The 23,854-nt window shown below is 43.6% G+C and overlaps 1 protein-coding gene across 4 annotated transcripts in view; it reads right to left on the bottom strand.

The window, feature by feature from the left end:
• Stn1 (STN1 subunit of CST complex) overlaps positions 1-23,854 on the bottom strand; it is a 37,188-nt gene that overhangs the window by 2,680 nt on the left and 10,654 nt on the right. The window contains exons 4-8 of one of the 4 annotated variants that reach the window (XM_042689667.1): positions 16,246-16,425; positions 13,531-13,654; positions 11,496-11,670; positions 7,804-7,926; positions 2,947-3,019 (exon numbers count right to left, since the gene is read on the bottom strand). In XM_042689667.1, the coding sequence (XP_042545601.1) occupies positions 2,947-3,019; positions 7,804-7,926; positions 11,496-11,670; positions 13,531-13,654; positions 16,246-16,425 (675 nt within the window). The remainder of the gene's footprint in view (positions 1-2,946; positions 3,020-7,803; positions 7,927-11,495; positions 11,671-13,530; positions 13,655-16,245; positions 16,426-23,854) is intronic. The other 3 variants (XM_042689668.1, XM_042689669.1, XM_042689670.1) reach the window with 3 other exon arrangements.

Raw genomic sequence — 23,854 nt, 5'->3', positions numbered from 1 at the left:
AAGGAAGACATGAACTAAAGGCCCGGTAGGGATGGTGAAAGAAGTGGTCTTGTATGGAGCTGGGAATGTGGCTTAGTGGTAGAGTGCTTGCTTAGCATGCATGAGGCCCTCGGTTCAATTCCTCAGTACCACTTAAACAAAAAATAATTTTAAAAAGGAAAACGGTTTTGTAATTCTTGGGACATGTGTGGAACGTTATGAAGCTACTAAGAAAGCTGAGGCCCCTTTGCATGTGTAGTACTATTATCAAATAACTCTAGAAGCTAGAATTGGCTGTCAACCACAAGTAGTAGGACAATGTAGGATAAACTCTACAAGTATCCCTGGAAGTGTATCCATCATTTCTAGAAGAATATGCAAGAAGTAGAACAACTGAGCCTCTGGAAAGGGGAACAGAGCGTGGGGCTTGTTGCTGGGAGGAAATCTGACTTTTCTGTGTGTGAATTTGCACTTTTAATGATGAACAGTTATTATTCAGAATTTTTTTGTCAGTATTAGGGTTTGAACACAGGGCCTCACACTTGCCAGGCAAGTGTACTACTACTTGAGCCACATCCCCAGATCTATTTGTTTGTTTTTTTTTTGGTCATGAGGCTTGAACTCTGGACCTGGGTGCTGTCCCTCAGCTCTTTAGGTCAAGGCTAGCACCCTACCACTTAAGCCACAGTGCCACTTCCAGTTTTCTGAGTGGCTTATTGGAGATAAGAGTCTCAAGGACTTTCCTGCCTGGGCTGGCTTTGAACCATGATCCTCAGATCTCAGCCTCCTGAGTAGCTAGGATTACAGGTGTAAGCCACCAGCACCTGGCCCCAGTTCTTTTTTTACTTTAGACTGGTTTCTAGATAGGGTCACATTTTTTTTTTGCCCTGAGTCCTACTTCAGACCATAATCTTATGTTGCCTATAGTTGGAGTGACAAATTAGTGTCTTCAAGACATGGCTTATTTTTTAGAGGGGGGAGGGAGCTTGTTAAGTTTTGTCTAAGCTGGGATGATGATGATGATTCTGAGCTACCATACCTGACTCAGATTTTTTTTTGCCAGTCCTGGGGCTTGAACTCAGGGCCTGGGCACTGTCTCTAAGCTTCTTTTGCTCAAGGCTAGCACTCTACCACTTGAGCCACTTTCAGCTTTTTCTGTGTATGTGGTACTAAGGAATTGAACCCAGGGCTTCATGCATGCTAGGCAAGCACCCAACCACTAAGACACTTTCCCAGCCCTCTCAGACTAATTTTAATGTACTGGCTATACAGATTATGGCAATACAAAAAAGAGTGGTTTGCAGCTGATGTCATGATAGTCCCTATGAAGTCTTTCACTGGAGCCTGCTACCCAGGCTCCAGAATTCATCTTGGGAGTTTATTAGTGGCAGCTAATTGGCTTGTGGTTTTTACAGGCTTCTATATACAGTCTGAGTAGCAAAGCCAGTCCTTGTGTATGCTTCTGGCCTGGGACAGATATAAAACCTGCTACTTTTACTGAGCCTCAAATCATCTGAAGCTGTCAGGTCTTCCTAAGAAATTAATTTTGTTCATATGTGTCACACCAGGCTTTAAACCATGTCTAATCCAAACCAATCTAAGACTATGGCCAGGGACCCTGGGAGTGGGACGGTATCCTGGGAGCACCTTCTCTCCTCAACAGGGGGAAGAGTCCCATTCAAGCTGTCAAGTGCTCCCAAGGTGCAAGACACACAGGTTTTCCCTCAACTAAAGCATGTTTGTTCATACTGTTCTGAATGAAGAAAACATCCATGCACTTATGTTAAAATTATAGACTGCTTTGAGTTTAAGATGTATTGTCACACCATTTAGGACTCTGACTTCAACGAGTCTTAAACACCAGGACAGAAGTGCTGGCTCTGTTCCCCCAGCTGACTCAGCCTGGAGCAGATCCAAGCTGCAGGGACGTCTGGGCTATAAAGATTGGAGGTAGACTTGTCTGCGTAGAAAGAGAACAGCTTTGGGGGTTCGGGGTCCATAACACCTTCCTCTTTTCTTCTATCATTATTTGTTAACCTAAGTCAGTACTCATTACTAGCATCTGCTTGCAAAACATGTCACCTTGAAAACTGACTGGCTTGCACTGTACTTAAAAGACAGAACTAATGTTTTCTTTTTCTAACTCATATGAAAATGATCATGTTCATTGTCAGACCAGATACAGTTCAGGTATCCAACCACTAGGGGCTGTCCTAACTCCACAAAATCCCCCAATTTTTTTTTTTAAAGCCATTTTCATTTGTAAATTACCAGCTTCCAAAATGACTGGATTACATCATTCATAAACTGAAATGTCTAGGGGCTGGGAAGGTGGCTCAGTGGTAGAGCGCTTGCCTTGCATGCCTGAGGCCCTGGGTTCGATTCCCCAGCACCACATAAGCAAAAAGAAAAAAGCCGGAAGTGGCGCTGTGGCTCAAGTTGGTAGAGCGCTAGCCTTGAGCTGAAGAGCTGAGGGACAGCGCCCAGGCCCAGAGTTCAGGCCCCACGACCGGACCCCAAAAAAAACAAAAACAAAAACAAACTGCAATGTCTAGAACCATTCCACCCCAAACTAAAAGACTTTGATGTCAGAAGTGAGGAGAATGTCAGGTTTCGGTACAAAGCCATGGGACAAGTGTGGAACAAAAAACTGCGAGATGAGAAACCAGGCGACCTCACAGAGCCCTAGTGGAGAGACTTACCTCACTGTCCTGAAATTCCTGCAAAGCACCTGAGAAGCCCCCCAGCCCATACCCCACAGAACTACAATGTCAGGACCTGGAAGTAAGTGCTGGACATTTAAATGAGCTCCAAGGTTGAATCTCATGTGCAGCCAATGTCTGGACAACTGTGTTAGCCTCACATGCACCTCAGAAGGGAGGGAACTGAGGATCAGAGAACCTTCCCTTCCCCAGTAATTCCTGGGAACAGCCCTACTGGGGACTACTCTCCATTGATGCTACTTACGATTTGGCTTCTGGCAGTCTTCTCGGATGATCTGGTGGATCTTTCTGTGCAGGTCCTTGTTTTCTCTGGTTACCTAAATAGGAAAAACAATTCAGAGAGGAAATTTCCTTAGTTAACCTGCTTGTGTCATCCAGACTTTCACATTAGCATGCAGGCTCATTTTTCAAAGATTTCCCAATCATCATCTTCCCTACACCAAGTGTTTGGATACGTGGACTTCTGTCAAACTAGTGCTGTTCCTAAAGAGAAACTGTACAGGACACACTCCCAGGGAGCTGGTAAAGAAAACCTGAAACTCTGTACTTTTGAGGAATAATGTTCTCCTTAAACACTCATAACACATTTACATTTCTTTCTTTTTTCTTTTTTCTTTTCTTGGTCATGGGGCCTGAACTTTGGGCCTGGGCACTGTCCTTCAGCTAGCACTCTACCACTTGAACCACAGTACCACTTCTGGTTTTTTTTGTTTATGTGGTGCTGAGGAATCCAACCTAGGGCCTGCAAGGCAAGCACTCTACCACTGAGCCACCTTCCCAGCCCCATTTCTTTTTTTTTTTTTTTTAATATATATATATTTTTTTATTTTATTTGTGAACATACTGTACAGAGGGGTTACAATTACATGGGCGGGATAATGCATACATTTCTTACCAAGCATTGCAGCCTCCTCCTTTGTTTACCCTTCACATCCCTTCCCAGGATCCCCCCTCCCACCCCCACCCATCCCTTCCCCCCCTCCCCCCCCACTCCCCGCACCGACGTTGTAAAGCTCCTTTTCGACATGACAACTTGTACTTCCATTTCTTTTTTTTAACTTTAAGAATTTTTTTTTTTTTTTTTTTTGAGATAGAATCTTGCCAGGTAGCCCAGGCTGGCCTCTGAGCGCTGGGATTATGTGTGTGTGTGTGGGGGGGGGGGGTACACTCATGTACATATGTGTACTTTTACACACAGTTTTTGTCTTTTTTCTTCTGCCTGTCCTGGGAGTTGAACTTAGGACCTGGACACTGTCTCTGAGCCTCTTTGTGCTCAAGGCGAGCACTCTACCATTTGAACCACAGTGCAACTTCAGCTGTAGTTTGTTGGAGATAAGCATCTCATGTATTTTCCTGCCCAGGGTAGCTTCAAACAGTGATTCTCAGATCTCAGCCTCCTAGATAGTTAGGATTACAGGTGTGAGCCACTGGTTCCAGGCTTATTGTGTGTGTGTGTGTGTGTGTGTGTGTGTATTTTTTGGTTGGTTGTGGGGCTTGAACTCTGGGCCTGGGTGCTGTCCTTGAGCTCTTCCAGCTCAAGGCAAGTGCTCTACCACTTGAGCCATGGCGCCATTTCCAGCTTTCTGGTGGTTGATTGGAGATGAGAGTCTCACAGACTTTCCTGGGTGGGCTGGCCTCAGATCTCAGCCCCCTGAGTAGCTAGGATTACAAGCATGAGCTACTGGTGCCCAATTTGTCATACATATGCTTCTTTAGGAGAAGATCAAGTGATCAAAGCCTTTTGGTCTCCACCCCAGGACTTCTTCCTCTGGATCCTGACATTTATATTTCATTAGTTTTCTGACTTTCCCTAAGCACAATGAAAAATAAAAGAAGGAAATAACCCTGTTAGAACAAACTGTCAGGAGCCAATCTAGCCTATCCATTGAAACACCATCTGTTCTTGAAGGCAGCTAGAATTGTTTCTTTTTCAACCAGATGTGGTAGCAGGGAAGCAACTACCAAATGAGTTTCATCATCATTACAAAAACACTAGTAACAAAAAGAAAGGAAGAAAGAAGAAAGAAAAGGAATGGAAGAGTAGAAGACAAGGAAGGAAGACTAAGCATGAAAACATACAGCTGTGAGTCTACTTTATAGAGACAGCACAGGAACTCCTTGGGGGACCTGACTTATAGAAGGGGACATAATAACACCTGTGTTTTTTCAACTCACAAGGAAGCTGGAAAGCACTAGAAGTCAATGCAATATTGACATTGGGCCTACAAGGCAGGCATGACTAGAAGGGGAGGGTGACCAACTCACAGTGATTCACAGGAGGAAGTGCTCTGCCCTGCCACACCTTGTCCTGGTGGCTACAGCCTGTTGCTCTCCAGGAAGGGTTGCTCTCCATAAACCCTAATGGAGGCCAGCTCGAGAGCCTGTGGGAATGTGTGTCCCAGGAGAAGCTGGAGCTGAGCTGCCTTGCCTAGTACTGCCATGTCTATCCAATTCCTTCACAGGGAGATGGCGCTTGTGCTAGGCTGGACTGTCAATCCCAGAAGTTACTCAAGTGGTAGAGTGCCAGCCTTGAGGGGGAAAAAAGGCCAAAGGACAATGCCCAGGACCTTACTTCAAGCTCTAGTACACACAAAAACCCTATGGCCTTAGACAGAGAAAAGCCCAGAATAGCATAGAAAAGCTGCTTCTTGGGTTCCTGCATATGATCAAGCTGCCAAACACCTTTCTAATGCCAGCCCCTGATCAGCTACAGCAACGGTGGTAGCCCCAACACCAATAAACTTGGCTGTTGTGCCAATGTCCTGAGAAACAACACTGATCTAGAACTCCTACATGGCCATCTGGAGTGGGGCACTACTATATGAGGGCTTTTGGCCAACTTGGTAAAGAAGCAGACACAGGTCTGTTTAGACCCCCTGGCACAACAGTGGATCAGAGGTGGAGAAACAAGCAGTGCTGGGTAGTCTGTATCTTTTAGGTTTGGTCTCCCACTCTCCTGTAGTCCTGCTCAAGGTGACTGACTCACCTCTCAGCTTTTAAGAGAACTTTGGGTGAGGCAAAGCAGCAGCCATACAGGTTCTCTTGGTTGGGAGGTCAATGGGCACAGCCTTTAGGGAGGCCAATCAAATTGGACTATGTCATCCCAAAGCTTAATCAACAATTCCATTGCTCCTGAAAATCTCCTTCCAGTGTCAATCTTACAGAGAAATAATAATCTGAATTCACAAAGACAGTTGTGCAGAAGGGGCCAGAGCAACATTATTGAGAGTCAAGGTGTCAGTACCAGGCTTAGGAGTGTGGCTCAGTGGTAGAGTGCTAACTTCTAGCATGTATGAGACCCCGAGTTTGACAGCACCACAGACACATAAAATAAAGCAATTGTAAGTTTTGGGCTGGGAATGTGGTCTAGTGGTAGAGTGCTTGCCTAGTATTCATGAAACCCTCAATTCCTCAGTACCACATACACAGAAGAAGCTGGAAGTAGCACTGTGGCTCAAGTGGTAGAGTACTAGCCTTGAGCAAAAGAAGCTCAGGGACAGTGCCCAGGCTCTGAGTTCAAGCCCCAGAAACAGACCCCTCCCCCCCAAAAAAGTGTCAGTACCATAAATTTCCCTCACAAAGGAGTGAGAAAAGCTTTGTGGCAAGTACCCAGTGAATGAAATATCATCATGAGGATGTGAAAAAGGAGGAAGACTCAGAGCTGCTACCATGGAAAGTTGTCTGGGAAGGGCTGTTTTCTTTTTTTTGTGTGGGGGGGGGGGTCCGGTCGTGGGGCCTGAACTCTGGGCCTGGGCGCTGTCCCTCAGCTCTTCAGCTCAAGGCTAGCGCTCTACCACTTGAGCCATAGCGCCACTTCCGGCCTTTTTCTTTTTGCTTATGTGGTGCTGAGGAATCGAACCCAGGGCCTCAGGCATGCAAGGCAAGCGCTCTACCACTGAGCAACCTTCCCAGAACTTGGAAGGGCTGTTTTCATATCAAAGAGGTTACAGAACGTGTGTGTGAGTGTACACGTGCGTGTGTGTGTGTGTGTGTGTGTGTGTGTGTGTGAAGGGCTGTTTTCATATCAAAGAGGTTACAGAACGTGTGTGTGAGTGTACACGTGCGTGTGTGTGTGTGTGTGTGTGTGTGTGTGTGTGTGTCCTGGGGCTTGAATTCAAGGTCTAGGCAGCATCCTTGAGCTTTTTTACCAAGGCTAGTGTTCTACCACTTGCGCCATAGTCCCATTTCTCATTTTTTGGTTTTTTGATAGTTAAGTGGAGATAAAATCTCATGGACTTTTCTGCCCAGGCTGGCTTCAAACTGTAATCCTCAGTTCTCAGCCTCCTGAGTAGCAAGTATTACAGGCTTGAACCACTGGTATCCAGCTCATGGAACGTTACTTAGAGCATTGTTTTCAACTTGGCAATGCCCAGAGACATTTGTGACTATCTCAACAGTGGAGGTGTTACGAATAAAGTCAGGCCTGCTGCTGAACATCCCATGACACCCATCTGGCCAGTGTTGAGGTTGACAACTTCTGATTTCACAGATAATCATATTTTTGTAAAACAAAAAGACCACCGGAATGCATTATATATATGCACATTTGTCAATGTACAGTAAATGTGTAGAAGGATCTATGCTTAAAAGAAATATCTTGGGAAAGATAGGAGCCACCTTTACTTCTGACTTTCTGTATCTTCTTGATTTTTGTTTTTGTTGGTGGTGGGGCCTGAACTCTGGGCTGGACACTGTCCCTCAGCTCTTCAGCTCAAGGCTAGTGCTCTACTACTTGAGCCACAGTACCACTTCCAGCTTTTTCTGCTTATGTGGTACTGAGGAATCAAATCTAGGGCATCATGCATACAAGGCAAGCACTCTACCACTGAGCCACTTTCCCTGCCCTCTTAATGATTTTTTAAAAAATATCTTTATCTTTTATTATGTACAGAAAGATTAGATAGCAAATTTTACAATATGTATAATTGTGACAAAAACTCTGGTAGAGATGTTACAGAAAAGGAGCATTTCTAATACCTCTTAATGATTTTTTAACAACAGCAAAAAAAAAAAACCAAACCAGTAAGTAGGTACTTGTAAGTAATAACTGTATTTGTAACTTAAGCAATAAAGGGAAATTCTTAAATTGCAGATCACTTACATAGTACAGGTTATCAAAACTGCCATCTTTCTGGAAAACAAGTCCTTTTTCCTGCAGCAGCTCTATAGCATTCTTAAATATGCTATGAATTGCCTTGGAAGTGGTGTTATTCTTTAATTCCACCTGTATATTGAAGGGGAAAAAAAAATCAGTTTCTCATCTTCCCAGACATAAGAACAGCTTTCAAGACCAACTAGTTTATGATTTTTGCCAAACAGGCTTCTAATCTGCTGTGTCAACAAGATCCAGAAATGCACTGCCGGCCAGCAGACAGGATGATATTTAGGGAGGGCAGGAAGTTTGCGCTGGTAGGGTTACACTTGATAACTGTTCCATACTTTTGTTATGATTTGTTTGTTTAATGCAATGACATTGGATATTAAATCAGAAAGCTGCGTTTGCTCTTGGGCAACCTTTGCATAAAAGGTTATAGTTCCTCTCTCTTCATAAGACCAAGTAGTAGAAAGAGGGCACCCAGTGTTGGGAAAGTAAAAGCAGTTTCAGCTGTGCACAAGGAGGACTCAACAGGAATGGCTCTTAGTAAATATAAACAGTATGTGGCACTTCCTGTCCAGAATCCTTTGCCTCATTTAACCTCAGGACACATCTCCCAGCCTGCCCCAAAGCAAGCTGTGTCTTCTGAAAAGCCAGCAGCAATTCCTGACTAGGATCTGTATCTTGCCTTTCAAAAGAGCTATGCCTGATTCACTCATGTGATTCGGGAAACTGAAATTGTTCACCGACTAAAGCAGCAGCAGGCTGAATGAGTTGCGCCTATGCTCAGGTCAGGAACTGGGCGGCTCCCTGAAAAATATATATAGTCTTCACTCCCAAACTCAACATTCATCCAGCTGTCAAAGAAACAATGGTTTTGCAAGATCTGCTTATCGTGTTTCTGGATTTGCTAAGAAGGGCCATGGAAAAATAGAGACAGAGAGGAGAAAACATTCCCAATTGCTCTGCTGCCTCTGAACTATGACAACAGCACAGTGACTTTTTTTTTTAAGCTTTCACTTGTATGACCACAGAAAGTGCCAACACTCTCAGGTTTCACCATCACTGTAAGCATCTTTAGTCTCCCAGGGCTCAATTAAATGGAATTTAATTGAATGACACTGACCTCTCAACCAAAGCAATGGAACGAACTAATTCATAATTGATGTAAAAACTGTTTCCAAAGACAAAACAAATAAAGTACCGCATTCACTTCGCCTTAAATATTCAACACTGGATAGGTAAGATTTTCTGCACTAAGCTTTTTCAGAATGTTATCATTGTCAAAACTCCACCATGGATCATTTTGACTAGAGTTGCCCTTCAAGTCTCTCTAGTTAATTATAACCATCACAGGAGAGCAGGCTTCTGGGAAGGTGGGCTTTACTAAGCATTAGGCAGTGGTTTCCTTGCAAACCATAACAATCATCAAAGTCCTAGGAGGTCAATTTGGCTTGGAGCCTCCCCTAAATGATTAAGTGGGGGGTGGGAGGGGGAGGGCAATGGGAGGCACACAGCAGGACGGTCCTTGGCAAAGAACAAAGCACTCAACTGTGACACCTTCCACCTGAGTGTTTTCTGAAATGCTATCCCTCAATTCCCTGTATGAAATCCTGGGTCACTGGGCACCTAAACCTGTTGCCAGGAAGAGGTAATTAGGCGCAAGAACAAAACTAAAACTGAGAAGCAGAGATCTGGCCTAGAAGGTGATCCGGTATCTGTTCCACCAGAAGAACACAAAACAATTTTTGTATTATTATTATAAAATTACCAACTGCTTGCCAGTTGGTAATGAGGGAAGACTGAAAATAATCTGAACAGTTCAAGAATGGAGAGACTAGTTAAATATATGAACTAGGCAAGGTGCTGGTGAATCACACCTTTATCCTAGCTACTCAAGAGGCTGAGATCTGAGGATAACTGTTCAAAGCCATCCAGGCAAGAAAGTCTGTGAGGCTCTTATTTCCAAATAACCACTAAAAAAACCTAAGAAGTAGAGTTTTGGTTCAAAGCAGTAGAGCACTAGCCTTGAGCAAAAAACTCAAGGTCAGTGCTCAGGTCCTAAGTTCAAGCCCCAAAACTGGCACACGAGATGCACGCGCGCGCGCACGCGCACACACACACACACACACACACACACACACACACACACACACACGAACTAATCTTTTGGTATAAGTAGTCAAAGGTTATTATATAGTTGTAGATCTGTATGCAGTACTTAAAAAGGAGCTCTAGTACACACTGCTCAATGAAGAGTATATGTCAAGGATACTCCAGCATGTTTCCATTTGGATAAAAGGGGAAACAACTGCTAATAGTTGATATATACACAGAGTACATACATCCAGACGCTTATCCAGGAGATGAGTGTACTTGTCAGTGAGAATGAAAAGGAAACATACTTCTTGTGTGTGTGTGTGTGTGTGTGTGTGTGTGTGTGTGTGTGTGTGTGTGTGTGTGTGTGTGACAGAGAGAGACAGAGACAGACACAGAGACAGACAGACAACGAGATAGTCTTATTGTATATAGCCCAGGCTGGTCTCTAACAAATTTCCTACATAACCCACCTGAGTCTGGGATTGCAGGCATTTGCCACCATACCCAGCTCTTCTTTTAATTATACTTTATAGGAACATCTGAATTTAAGAAAAAAAATTCATTCCTTCAATGAGCAAATAATTAGTTTTGTATGTACCATACTCTAGGCCCTGAGAGCAAAGAAGATGGCAGATCTTTACATTCTGGTAGAGGAATGGATAAGCAAGTAAATGCCAGTGATGTCACAGACATGAGCGTGACAGGATCACAGCAAGGGACAAGTGGCAATCACAGCAGAGGAGGGGGGCAAGAAGATGACATTTAAGCTGAGATCATTTAAAAATAAATGAGTCATGTCTCCGTGGCAACAAATCTAAGAGTAGTAATAAAATGGAACACCTAAACTCAAAGTCTCCAGTCAATCTTATTTTCAAACAAATACATAAATACCAGACAAACAATAAGTTCACTTCTAACACAAAATTTTTTTTAAAATGAGGAAATTGGGCTGGGAAGGTGGCTCAGTGGTAGAGCGCTTGCCTTACATGCATGAGGCCCTGGGTTCGATTCCTCAGCACCACATAAGCAAAAAGAAAAAAGCCGGAAGTGGCGCTGTGGCTCAAGTGGTAGAGTGCTAGCCTTGAGCTGAAGAGCTGAGAGACAGCGCCCAGGCCCAGAGTTCAGGCCCCACGACCGGACCCCCAAAAAATAAATAAATAAAATGAGGACTTTTTTTTCCCATTGAGAAAAAGAAAAATTTTTAGTGGTTCTTGAAATTTTTACTGACAAATCAGCCTAAATACAACTTGACTTTAAATTCCTAACACCTTATTCTGAGAAAGAACAATTCATTAATAACCTGGGTTGAAGTTCAAGAATCATTTTGCTGATCAATAAATCATCTTAGATGATAATTACCACCTCTTTTCTCCGTTCCCCTCATTTGACATCTGCTGAGATTAAATACCTATCTTGGTGAGTGCTAACAACTAGGTGCTATGATCTTATTATTTTTCTACTAAAAGATTAAGTGTAATATGACTAAGTAATAAGGAGAAAAGGCCAAGTCCAGTCTCATTTCAAATTCTGAGCAACCAGGGTTTGTGCAGAAAGTCTCACGTGAAAAAAAAACTCTTGCAGAAATACACTGCACTTACTTGATCCGAGTGGGTATGAATCACAGGCTGATTGGCCAGGGCTATCAAGGACTCTACAGTTTCCAATTCCTGCTGGTAGAAGGTCTGCACTCTCTTGTCCACGAGGAATTCTTTGACTTTCTCACTCAGCAAACAAGTGAGACTGGTGAGGTCCAGAGTGCCTGGATTGCTGGCGCTGAGGGAAAGTTTTTAACAGCTCTACAGATAACTTTCATCCTTGTTCCTTTTTGGTATGCATAGACAAAATTGGCTAACATATGCAATGGTAGTTGTGTGCAGTGGCTCATGCCAATAATCCTAGCTACCCAGGAGGCAGAGAGGTAGGGAAGATCACAATTTGAGGCCATTCTGGGCAAAAACAAAAAACCAACTATTTCAACCAAAAGCAAAAAACCAGGAATGTGGTGCATACCTTTCATCCTAGTTATCAGAAAAGTGTAAATAGGAGGACTGAAGTCCAAAATGGCCTGGGCAAAAATGCAAGACCTTATTACAAAGTTAAGGAAAACAAACACCAGGAGCTTTAGGTGTGGCTCAAGCAGTAGAGCACCTGCTGAGTTCAAACTTCAGTATTGATGAAAACAAACCAAAAAAAAACAACAACAACAATAAAAGACAACCAGAAAAAAGCCAAGCTGCAGAATGGAACAGAAGACATAGCTCCATTTTTCCTAAAAACAAACTGAAAAAGCAAAGGCTAACATAACAAACCTACCATGACTACCCCTACCTGTGTATGCACAGCAGCCTTAGAACACTGGGAGCTTCTAGGGAGCAGCACCAAGGGGACAATTTCCCGTTTTATATAGGTGTATTATTTGTACTTTTCAAAAATAGTTTTAAAAATCTCTAACATATTTGCACATTTAAAAAAAAGAAAGGAATGGGTGCTGGTGGCTCACATTTATCATCCTAGATACATGAGAAACAAAGATTTGGAGAATCACAGTTCAAAGCCAGCCTGGGCAGAAAAGCTCTTGAGACTTCATCTCTAAAATAACCATCAAAAAGCAGGGCCAAAGGTGTGGCTCAAGTGGTAAAGCACCAGACAAACAAGCAAGCCAACTGAGTAATTCAAACCCCAGTGGCACAAAAGTAGGGCAGGCTGAGGATATAGCTCAGTAGTAAAGAGCAGGTGCCTAGCATGAGGTCCTGGATTTGATCCTTAGCACCCATAAAAGTATATAAAGGGAACATAGTAAAACCTTTCTTTTTTTCCTTCTTCCACATCCTGCCCTCCCAAATCTGACCCCTAGTAAGTCACAAGTGGGTTATCAGTTCTCTGTATCTCTTCCCACATAGTAGCAAATGTCTTTAAAAATTTTATTCCGGGCTGGGAAGGTGGCTCAGTGGTAGAGTGCTTGCCTCACATGCATGAGGCCCTGGGTTTGATTCCTCAGCACCACATAAGCAGAAAAAGCTGGAAGTGGCGCTGTGGCTCCAGTGGTAGAGTGCTAGCCTTGAGCTGAAGAGCTGAGGGACAGCGCCCAGGCCCAGAGTTCAGACCCCATGACCGCAAAAAAAAAAAAAATTGTATTCCTCCTGGGGTATTATTTGATTTGTTGTACCCATACAAATATCATCTGTGGTTAACAATAATTGGTCTCATTTTTGTTTTGGGGGGTATAGGTTTGGCGTTAACAGTGTGTAATGACATAAAATTTTGACAGGATATGCCTTGGTGCAGTTTTCTTTGTGTTTCTTTCCTTGGGGTTTGCTGAGAGTTTTGGAACTATCAGTTTATAGTTTTCATCCAACATAGAAAAATTTTAGCTAATATTCCTTCAAATACTTTTTCACCCTTAGTCCTTTAATAACTCTTACTTATACATATAATTCTCGTTTAACATTCCTAGATCATCTGTACTGTTACCACCTTCACTTTGCAGATGAGGAAACAGACATCCACAATGCCTTAGTTCTCTTCCATGCCCAGGCTGGTGCTTCAGATCTGAGCCCTGGCCAACCCAGCACCTGGCTCTCACTGCTGGCTGTACTGCTGCTGGCACTTCAGTAGCATTGAGGCATAACCTACCTCATGGCCACTTCTTTCTCTAGGGCTGGGCTGCAGAAGGGCTGGTCATACACCTTCCTGTAGAGAGGGGGCAGCTCAAGCATCCTTGCAATCTGAGTGTTCCACACTGGATCGTTTACTTTATCTAACAAACATAGAAATTACACAGAAAGCATATCTTTCTTATGTCAAAGTCATGGTTAGGAGAAGTATAGATGCAGATCATGATTCTCATTCATCCCCAGAGAGGAAAGGCCCCTGAGGGTCAGATGTGGCCAGGAAGTAGATGGGAACTAGGAAGGTGCACTAGTACATCATTCATCTGTGACACTGGTGAACAACAGCAGCTGTCCTTGAGATTTCCAGCTCAAAACCAGCCAGCAAAGTGCAGAGGGAGAGATGACAGGGGACTTGCTCTTTTCACTTAACTTTAGTGGACTTAAGTGTTTAAGAAATTTCTATCATACCAGGTGCCAGTGGCTCACACCTGTAATCCTAGCTACTCAGGAGGCTGAGATCTGAGGACAGCAGTTCAAAACCAGCCTGGGCTGGAAAGTCCGTGAGACTCTCATCTCCAATAAATCACTAGAAAACTGGAAGTGGTGCTGTGGCTCAAGTGGTAGAGTGCTAGGCTTGAGCTGAAGAGCTGAGTGACTGCACTCAGGCCCGGAGTTCAAGCTCCATGACCAACAACAACAAAAAGAAAAAAAGAAAGAAAAAGAAATATATATCACTTTGAAGAATATGAACACTATCCTAATGAATCCACACTTGGAATTACAAAGAATTTTGGAGACTCCCATTCTGCCTAAATACACTTGACAACCATATATAGTCAGTAACCAATTTTTTCTCAATACAGTAAACCTATTGATTGATTGTGCCAATACTGGGGTTTGAATTCAAGGCCTTGTACTCTTGCTTAACTTTCCTCCTTCCCCTCCCTCCTTCTTTTTTTTGGGGGGGTCTGGTTGTGGGGCCTGACCTCTAGGCCTGGGTGCTGTCCCTCAGCTCTTCAGCTCAAGGTTAGCGCTCTACCACTTAAGCCACAGCACCACGTCCGGCTTTTTTCTTTTTGCTTATGTGGCGCTGAGGAATCGAACCCAGGGCCTCATGCATGCAAGGCAAGCGCTCTACCACTGAGCCACCTTCCCAGCCCCTCCCCCTTCCTTCTTTCTCATCCCTTCCTTTCCCTTTCCTCCTTTTCCTTTCCCTTGTGCTGGTCCTGGGGCTTGAACTCAGGGCCAGGTGCTGTACCTTAATATTTTTGCTCAAGACTAATGTATTTCCACTTGAGCCACATGCTACTTTTGGCTTCTTGGTGGTTAATTGGAGATAAGAGTCTCATGGACTTTCCTGTCCTGGCTGGCTTCGAACCGAGATCCTCAGATCTCATCCCCGAGTAGCCAGAATTACAGGTGTGTTATACTGGCACCCAGCTTGCTCAGCTTTCTTGCTCATGGCTGGTGCTGTACTACTCAAGACATGCCTCCAGTCAAGCTACCAATAAACTTCTAATTAACTTTCTTCAAAATGAAATTAAGGGGTTGGGGCTTTAGCTCAATGGAAGGATATTTGCCTAGTAAGTACAAGGCCCTAGATTTGGTCCTCAGCTATTAAAAAAAAAAGGAAATTAAGAAATGCATGTTGTTTTTCAAAAGAAGTCATGCCACGTGGTTTCTTCTTCTTCTTCTTCTTCCTCCTTTTTTGTTTTTTTGGGTTTTTTTTGTTTTTTGGTCCGGTTGTAAGGCCTAAACTCTGGGCCTGAGCACTGTCCCTCAGCTCTTCAGCTCAAGGCTAGTGCCCTAGCCCTTGAGCCACAGCACCACTTCCGGCTTTTTTCTTTTTGCTTATGTGCTGCTGAGGAATCGAACTCAGGGCCTCAGGCATGCAAGGCAAGCGCTCTACCACTGAGCCAACTTCCCAGCCCATCCTCCTTTTTTGTTGATCATGAGGCTTGAACTCTGGGTCTGGGCACTGTCCCTCAGGCTCTTCAGCTCAAGGCAAGTGCTCTACCACTTAAGCCAGAGCACCACTTCCAGTTTTCTGGTGGTTTACTGGAGATAAGAGTCTTATGGAGGGCTGGGAAGGTGGCTGAGTGGTAGAGCGCTTACCTTGCATGCCTGAGGCCCTGGGTTCAATTCCTCAGCACCACATAAGCAAAAAGAAAAAAGCCGGAAGTGGTGCTGTGGCTCAAGTGGTAGAGCGCTAGCCTTGAACTGAAGAACTGAGGGACAGCGCCCAGACCCAGAGTTCAGGCCCCATGACCGGACCCCCCCCAAAAAAAAGAGTCTTATGGACTTTCTTGTCTGGGCTGGTTTTGAACTGCAATTCTCAGATCTCAGCCTCCTGATTAGTTAGAATTACAGGTGTGAGCCACTGGTGTCTGGCTTGAGTTAAATCTTCTTATCTGCATGTTTTAGAAGTCTAGTTTTTTGGGCTGGGAAGGTAGCTCAGTGGTAGAGTGCTTGCCTTGCATGCCTAAGGCCCTGGGTTCGATTCCTCAGCACCACATAAGCAAAAAGAAAAAGCCGGAAGTGGCGCTGTGGCTCAATTGGTAGAGCGCTAGCCTTGAGCTGAAGAGCTGAGGGACAGCGCCCAGGCCCGAAGTACAAGCCCCACGACTGGACCCCCCAAAAAAAAATTGTGGATAGAAGTCTAGTTTTTGTGTAAATGGCATTTACTAAACACATTCACAGAAAAGCAATCAATTTGGCAGGAATTTTTTGTGCTTACAATAAATGGTGGCATGAATCTCTCGCTCTTCTCTGTATGTGCGGATGTAGCCTCTGATTCGGATGATGTCCCCAAGTTCTATCTTGGTTCTCTGCGCAATGGTCTCTTGTAGCTTCTTAAGCTGTGAGGTCACACTCAGCTCTCTGGGTGTACTTGGAGCAGTTGCAGCTGTTGGGGCCAGTGGGAGGGGCGGTGGGGGTGTGTGGAGGAAGATATGTATGACATAATTAGTCTACCACACTGGGAAGGCAGTTTGAATGCCAAGAACAAGAAGGTAGGTTCCAGGTGACTGCAATGCTTCTATCCTACACCTGGACTGGGATACAAAGATTCCACCTGGTCCTCAACACAGTTCCATGCAATGTGTTAAGGCAGCTTTGGGCATGAGAACCCTGAACAATAGCCAGGCATGGGCGCACTGCTCTCCCAGCTACTTGGGAGGCTGAGATAGGAGCATGTTAAGTTCAAGGCCAGCCTGGGCTAAGTAGCCAGACCTACCTCTCAAAAACAAAAAACCCCAAACTAACTCCTCCCCTCAAAAGAAAATCCGGGTGTACAGAAACTTGTCCTTTAGGGACTCAAGAGTCTATGCTCTCATTGTTACTGGAGAATTAGGCTGAGTGCTCTTTTGTGTGCTCTGTCTCTTCTCACTTCAAACTACAACCTTAAACAGCGTCATGGGTGAAAAGAAGACAAAGTACACTCAACACTAAATAATCACTACGATGGAATTTTACTTCTGGTGTCTCATGATTGTAATCCTAGCTACTAAGGAAGCTGACATCTGAGGATCACAGTTCAAGGCCAGCCCAGGCAGAAAAGTCCATGATACACTATCTTCAATTAACCAGGGAAAAGTTGGAAGTAGCTCAAGTGATAGTATTCCAACCTTGAGCAATCCAACAGAGAACCCGAGGCTCAGAATTCAAACCCCCAAGTACTAGCACAATAAACAAATACATAAATAGTATTAAATAAGAAAGAATAAAGGTAGCTAAGAACAGCCATGAATGTTTTGAGCATTACAGGTGCTGTTATAAGAACTTCACAATCTATTAGTTTCTTTTCCCCCCCAGTCCTTGAGCTTTTTCACTCAAAGCTAGTGCTCTACTGCTTGAGCCACGCTCTACTTCTGGCCTTAATTAACCACTTCTGGTGGTTAAATAGAGATAAAAGACTTTAACGGATTTTCTTGCTTGGGCTAGCTTTGAACCGTGATCCTCAGATCTCAGCCTCCTGAGTAGCTAGGATTACAGAAGTAAGCCATAGGCTCCCAGCTCTTTTCAATTCTTTCATTTCTTCAACTCTCCATTTCCTCAGATACGAGACAGTGGTAATATTGTGCATGACTGAATGGAGCTCTCATACATGGTAGACCCATAGGAGATGATCAATTTACACTAGTTATGATAATGAATGACTAAGCTCTCCAGACAACGTTGTTTTCTTTGGGGTCTTTTTTGAGTTTAAAGTTCATTACATACTGTCAGAATGTTTGCCAGGAAAGTAAGCAAGTCACGTGGTTTTCACACAATGTCATCAGCAATGCATCTCACCACCCTGCAACCTTTTATATCCTTTGTGGCAATCCCACAAAGGACTTATTGTGCATTTAAATTTTAACACAACATGTGCTTTCACTTGTGATGATGTACTCTTGGTTTTTTGTGGATAAACCTTCACTCTATGCCTTTGTAGCTTCCTTTCCATTTTAGAAATGCTGTATCTAGCTGTGATGTCTACACCACATACTCTAGTGCTTGCTTCTGCTCTGTGTGTGTGTGTGTGTGTCTGTGGGTGGGTGGGTGCATACACGCACACACATGCACATGTGTCCTGGGACTACGGCTTGAACTCAGAGTCTCAAGCTTTTTTAGCTCTCTTGATCAGTTTTTTCACCCAAGGTTAGAGCTCTATCACTTCTGGCTTTTTTGGGGGGTGGGAGATGGGGTAACTAGAGATAAGAGTCTTTTAGCTTATTCTGCTCAATTGAGATTCTAACCTTGATCCTCAGATCTCAGCCTCATAAGTAACTAAGACTAGTGGCAAGCCACCAGCTCTGGACTCTTTCTTATGTTTGATTTTATTCTTCAAAAAAGAAACATTTTGGGGCTGGGAATGTGGCTTAGTGGGAGAGTGCTTGCCTACTATGCATGAAGCCCTGGATTCAATTCCTCAGTACCATATAAACAGAAAAAGCCAGAAATGGTGCTGTGACTCAAATGGCACAGTGCCAGCCTTGAGCAAAAGCAGCTCAGGGACAGTGCCCAGGCCCTGAGTTAAAGCCCCAGGACTAGCAAAAAAAAAAAAAAAAGAAAGAAAGAAAGAAAGAAAAAGAAAAAGAAATATTTTGGAAAAAATAATTTTTAAAGTTTATCCTTTTTAAGTTTCCAGTGCTTGAACAATCAGAGATTTTTGAGAGCTTAATTTTTTTTTTTTTTTTTTTTGTCGGTCGTGGGGCTTGAACTCTGGGCCTGGGCGCTGTCCCTCAGCTCTTCAGCTCAAGGCGAGCGCTCTACCACTTGAGCTACAGCGCCACTTCTGGTTTTCTGGTGGTTTATTGGAGATAGGAATCTCACGGTCTTTCCTGCCCGGGCTGGCTTTGAACCGCGATCCTCAGATCTCAGCCTCCTGAGTAGCTAGGATTACAGGCGTGAGCCACCAGCGCCCGGCAATATTTTTTTTTTTTTTAAGTGCTGGTCCTGGGGTTTGAACTCAGAGCCGGGTGCTTTTTTGCTCAAGGCTAGGCTTCTACCTCCTGAGCCACAGCTCCACTCTTGGCTTTTTTGTTTTGTTTTTAAATTAGTTAAAGAGTCTCATGGACTTTCTAGCCTGGGCTGGCTCTCACCTAGAATCTTCAGATTTTAGCCTCCTGAGTAGCTAGGATTACACTCATGAGCCACAAGCACCTGGCTTTAATGTGCTTATTAGGACATACAACTCTATCCACTGTGAGTTGTTTTATGTAAGTTACAAGGCAAGGTTCACAGTGAACTCTTTGTAAATATAATCTACTTGAGATAGTATTTTTTTTTTTTTGGGTCCGGTTGTGGGGCCTGAACTCTGGGCCTGGGCACTGTCCCTCAGCTCTTCAGCTCAAGGCTAGCGCTCTACCACTTGAACCCCTTAGGGGCTGGGAAGATGGCTCAGTGGTAGAGCACTTGCCTTGCATGCAGGAGGCCCTGGGTTCAATTTCTCAGTACCACATAAGCAGGAAAAAAAAAAGCCGGAAGTGGCGCTGTGGCTCAAGTTGTAGAGCGCTAGCCTTGAGGTAAAGAGCTGAGGGACAGTGACCAGGCCCAGAGTTCAGGCCCCACGACCGGACCCCCCCCCCCCCAAAAAAAAAGAAAGAAAAGAAAAGAAAAAGAAAAAGAGATATTTTTAAAATGCTGGCTTATTTCCTACTATAATTTCCAGTTTGCCTTGAATTCAGGATACTGGGGCTTGAATTTGGGCCTGGGCCCTGTCCCAAGGCTTTAGTACTTGAGCCATAGCTCCACTTCTGGCTTTTGGTGGTTAATTGGACAAAAGAGTCTCATGAGGGGGGCTGGGAAGGTGGCTCAGTGGTAGAGCACTTGTCTTGCATGCCTGAGACCCTGGGTTCGATTCCTCAGCACCACATAAGCAAAAAGAAAAAAGCCGGAAGTGGCGCTGTGGCTCAAGTGGTAGAATGCTAGCCTTGAGCTGAAGAGCTGAGGGACAGTGCCCAGGCCCAGAGTTCAGGCCCCACGTCCAGACCCAAAAAAATAAATAAATAAATAAAAAGAAGCTTTGGCCCTTTAAAAAAAAAAAAAAAGGGCTGGGAAGGTGGCTCAGAGAGCGCTTGCCTTGCATGCCTGAGGCCCTGGGTTTGATTCTTCAGCACCACATAAGAAAAAAGAAAAAGGCCGGAAGTGGCGCTGTGGCTCAAGTGGTAGAGCGCTAGCCTTGAGTTGAAGAGCTGAGGGACAGCGCCCAGGCCCAGAGTTCAGGCCCCACAACCGAACCAAAAAAAAAAAAGAGTCTCATGAACTTTTGTGCTCAGCCTGGCTTTGAACTGAGATCCTAGGATCTCAGCCTTCTGAGTAGCTAGGATTACAAGCATGAACCATAAGTCCAACAGCAACAACATTAATTGTAACACATTTTCTAGACCAAGAGAAACAGCAATATAGGAAACTCGGTATATCCAGTAACCAACACCCAGAAACTAGATGCAACCACATTCAGCCTGTACAGCTGTAAGACCTAAGAATCACTGACTAAAAGGCTGCTCTACTTGCCTTCCTGTCCCAAGGCCCCCTTCTTATGTTAAAGGTATTTATAAAACTCATTGTCATTATGCAGACATTATAGGTGATAATAAACACTTCATACAGCACTACTGAAATTACCAGGCTGATGGCTGGTTGAGAAGCAGCCCAGATTTCATTTAAAGGGTGAGTCTAACTGCTGAAAGGAAGGCTCCAGTGTGTAATTTAATGAATGTAATGAGACGGCTGGAGCCTGACAACTTTAATTTAAGCAGTCTATTCCATCCTGAAAGATAAATCCCCCTTAACATTCTAATAGCGAGGGCTAAGCTTTCTTAACTTTGCTCATAAGCTACAACCAAATGATACATTCAATGTGACATTTATAGAAGTTAACATTATATACTTATATTTTCACTGACTGGAGTATGATTTCACTTCAGATTAAATTTTGTTTAAAAAATTTGTCTCAGTTGGCCACTTCTCAGGGCAATTAAATTAAAAGGAGAGAATGGACAAGTTGGGAACAATTAAAAACATTCCTGCATGTGTAACATAATGAGCATCATTTTCAGGCTTTCTCCTGGTACTCTTAACCTCTCTTTATATAGGCAAAGCACTTTTAAATTAAGCTTCTCTGGTATTTCAAACTTCCTCTTTTTAGTAGGCTCAAGACCAATTTCTATCTAGGTGATCTTCAGTATTACTAAATATAGTAATTATAGAATATTTCTTTCTTTTTTTTTTTTTAAGAATACTTCTGATAATGCCGCTGCTGCCTCTTCCTTTTTTTTTCCTTTTTACTTTTTCCTTTTTTGATGTTCCTGGGGCTTGAACTCTGGGTCTAGACGCTGATCCCGAGCTTCTTTCACTCAAGGTCAGTGCTCTACCACTTAAGCCATACTGCCACTTCCAGCTTTTTTGAGTGGTTTATTGGAGTCAAGAGTCTCATAGAGTTTCCTGCCTGGGCTGGCTTTGAACTGCGATCCTCAGATCTCAGCCTCCTGAGTAGCTAAGATTATAGGGATGAGCCAATGGAACCCAGTGATGCCATTTCTTTAAAAAGAGTAAAGTTAGAAAAGTAAAACAATCCAAATACTGGTCTGCAAACCACAATGCATGTCCATACTGGGGTTTGAACTCAGGGCCTGGGCACTGTCCCTGAGCTTCTTTTGCTCAAGGCTAGCACACTACCACTTGAGCCACAGCGCCACTTCTGGCTTTTTCTGCTTATCTGGTACTGAAGAATCAAACACAGGGTTTCATGCATGCTAGGTAAACACTCTACCACTAAGCCACATTCCCAGCCTCCCTTAGCTTTTTTGTCAACAGCTGACACTCTACCATTTGAACCACAGCTCCACTTCTGATTAATTGGGGCTGAGAGTTTCATGGACTTTTCTGTCCCAGTTGGCTTTGCCTGCAATCCTCAGATCTCAGCCTACTGAACAGCCAGGAATATAAGTATGAGCCACTGGCACCCAGAAGGTTAAGATCTCTTGATTTACAAAATAAGTGGTATGGTAAAATGAATTGCTAAAGAACCATTCCATAGTCACATAGACATAGCAGAAAGTAGGCAATAAAGAAATGGGAGTTCATTTCAATTAGCATCATTTTATACGGTCATATGTACATAACTATTGAGCTATTGTGATCCTCTGCTAGGACTACCCTACACATATATTGATTATTACAAATAATCAGGGAAACCAAGTAGCGTATGTTTCTTTGGGTCTGGCTTACTTTACTTAATATGGTTTTTTTCCAAGTCTTTCAATATCCTTATAAATGAGGTGATGCCATTCTTTCTACTAGAATTCCATTGTGAATATATATCACATTTTCTTGATCCATTCATCTACTGAGGGGCATCTGGGGTGGTTCCATATCTTAGCTATGGTAAATAATGCTGCAATGAACACAGTTGTGCTGGTAGCTTTAGTGTGGTCTTGTATGTGATCATTTGGGTAAATGCCCAGGAGAGGGATTGCTGGATCATAGGGGAACTCTGTTTAGTCTCTGAGGAACCTCCATACTGCTTTCCAGAATGTTTTTTAAAATGTACTATGTGAAGTTATTTCTTTTTTTTCTTCATTTTTTTCCCTTTGGTTTAATCCCCTGTTGTCAACTGTTTTGATTTTGGTACCCTGTGTTTTCTTTTCTTTTCTTTTTTTTATTGTGAAAATACTGCACAGAGGGGTTACAATTACATGGGCAAGTACATTTTTTATCAAGCACTGTAGCTTCCTCCTTTGTTTTCCCTTCCCATCCCTTCCCATCCTCCCCCCGCCCCCCCACCCAATCCTCCCACCCCCCTCCTCCCCTCCCCCTCCCACCTGCACCAAAGTTGTAAAGTTCGTTTTCGACATAGTGACTTGTACATCTCATTGTTGCAATGGGTCCACCTGTATCCCTATTTAAACAATTTGTTTTCCCCTTCCCCTCCACAAATTATACCGACATCAAATACAGTGAAAGCAGGGGTTATACTGTGGGGGAGGGACATACAAAGCAACAAAGAAATAATCTTATAAATGTGTTAGAAACAATCCCAAGAAGGAAAAAAAAAACATTTGAATATATATCTTAGGGTTCATTTCCCTAACATCACCTTATCTGACCTTTTCTGCTTGACTCAGTACTAGATATTGCAAATAAGGGAAACCATGGGACCTATGTTTCTTTGGGCTTGGTTTCCTTCACTTAATATAATTTTTTCCAAGCCTTTCCATTTCCTAACAAATGGGGCAATGTCATTCTTTCTGATGGAGGCATAGAATTCCATTGTGTATATATACCACATTTTCTTGATCCATTCATCTACTGAGGGGCATCTGGGTTGGTTCCATATCTTACCTATAGTAAATAATGCTGCAATAAACATAGTCCTGCTGGTAGCTTTAGTATGATATTGTTTGTAAATATTTGGGTACCCTGTGTTTTCTGTATACATTTATCTGCTTTGGGGAAGGGAAAGAGAACAACAAAATGGTGAGGAAAAGGACAAAGGGTGAACCAATGCAACTGCCATATTAAAAGACACTACATTGGAAATCATCTTTACAACATGGGGGGAGTGTTGGGGGGAGGGAAAGTGGGAGAAAAGCAGAGGGGGTAACAATGTTTGGCAAGAAATGTACTCATTACCTTACTTAACTTACTTACAGTTACTTAACTGTAACCCCTCTGTATAACACCTTTGCAACAGAATAAAATAAAGAGGGGCTGGGAAGGTGGCTCAGTGGTAGAGCACTTGCCTTGCATGCTCGAGGCCCTGGGTTCGATTCCTCAGCACCACAAAAGAAAAAAGAAAAAAAGCCAGAAGGGGCGCTGTGGCTCAAGTGATAGAGCGCTAGCGTTGAGTTGAAGAGCTG

Source organism: Dipodomys spectabilis, unplaced genomic scaffold (assembly GCF_019054845.1).
Source record: "Dipodomys spectabilis isolate Male_0828 unplaced genomic scaffold, ASM1905484v1 ptg000125l, whole genome shotgun sequence".
NCBI classification, from domain to species: Eukaryota; Metazoa; Chordata; class Mammalia; order Rodentia; family Heteromyidae; genus Dipodomys; species Dipodomys spectabilis.
Note: the sequence above shows the minus strand (reverse complement) of the source record. Positions and strands in the feature narration are given on the sequence as shown.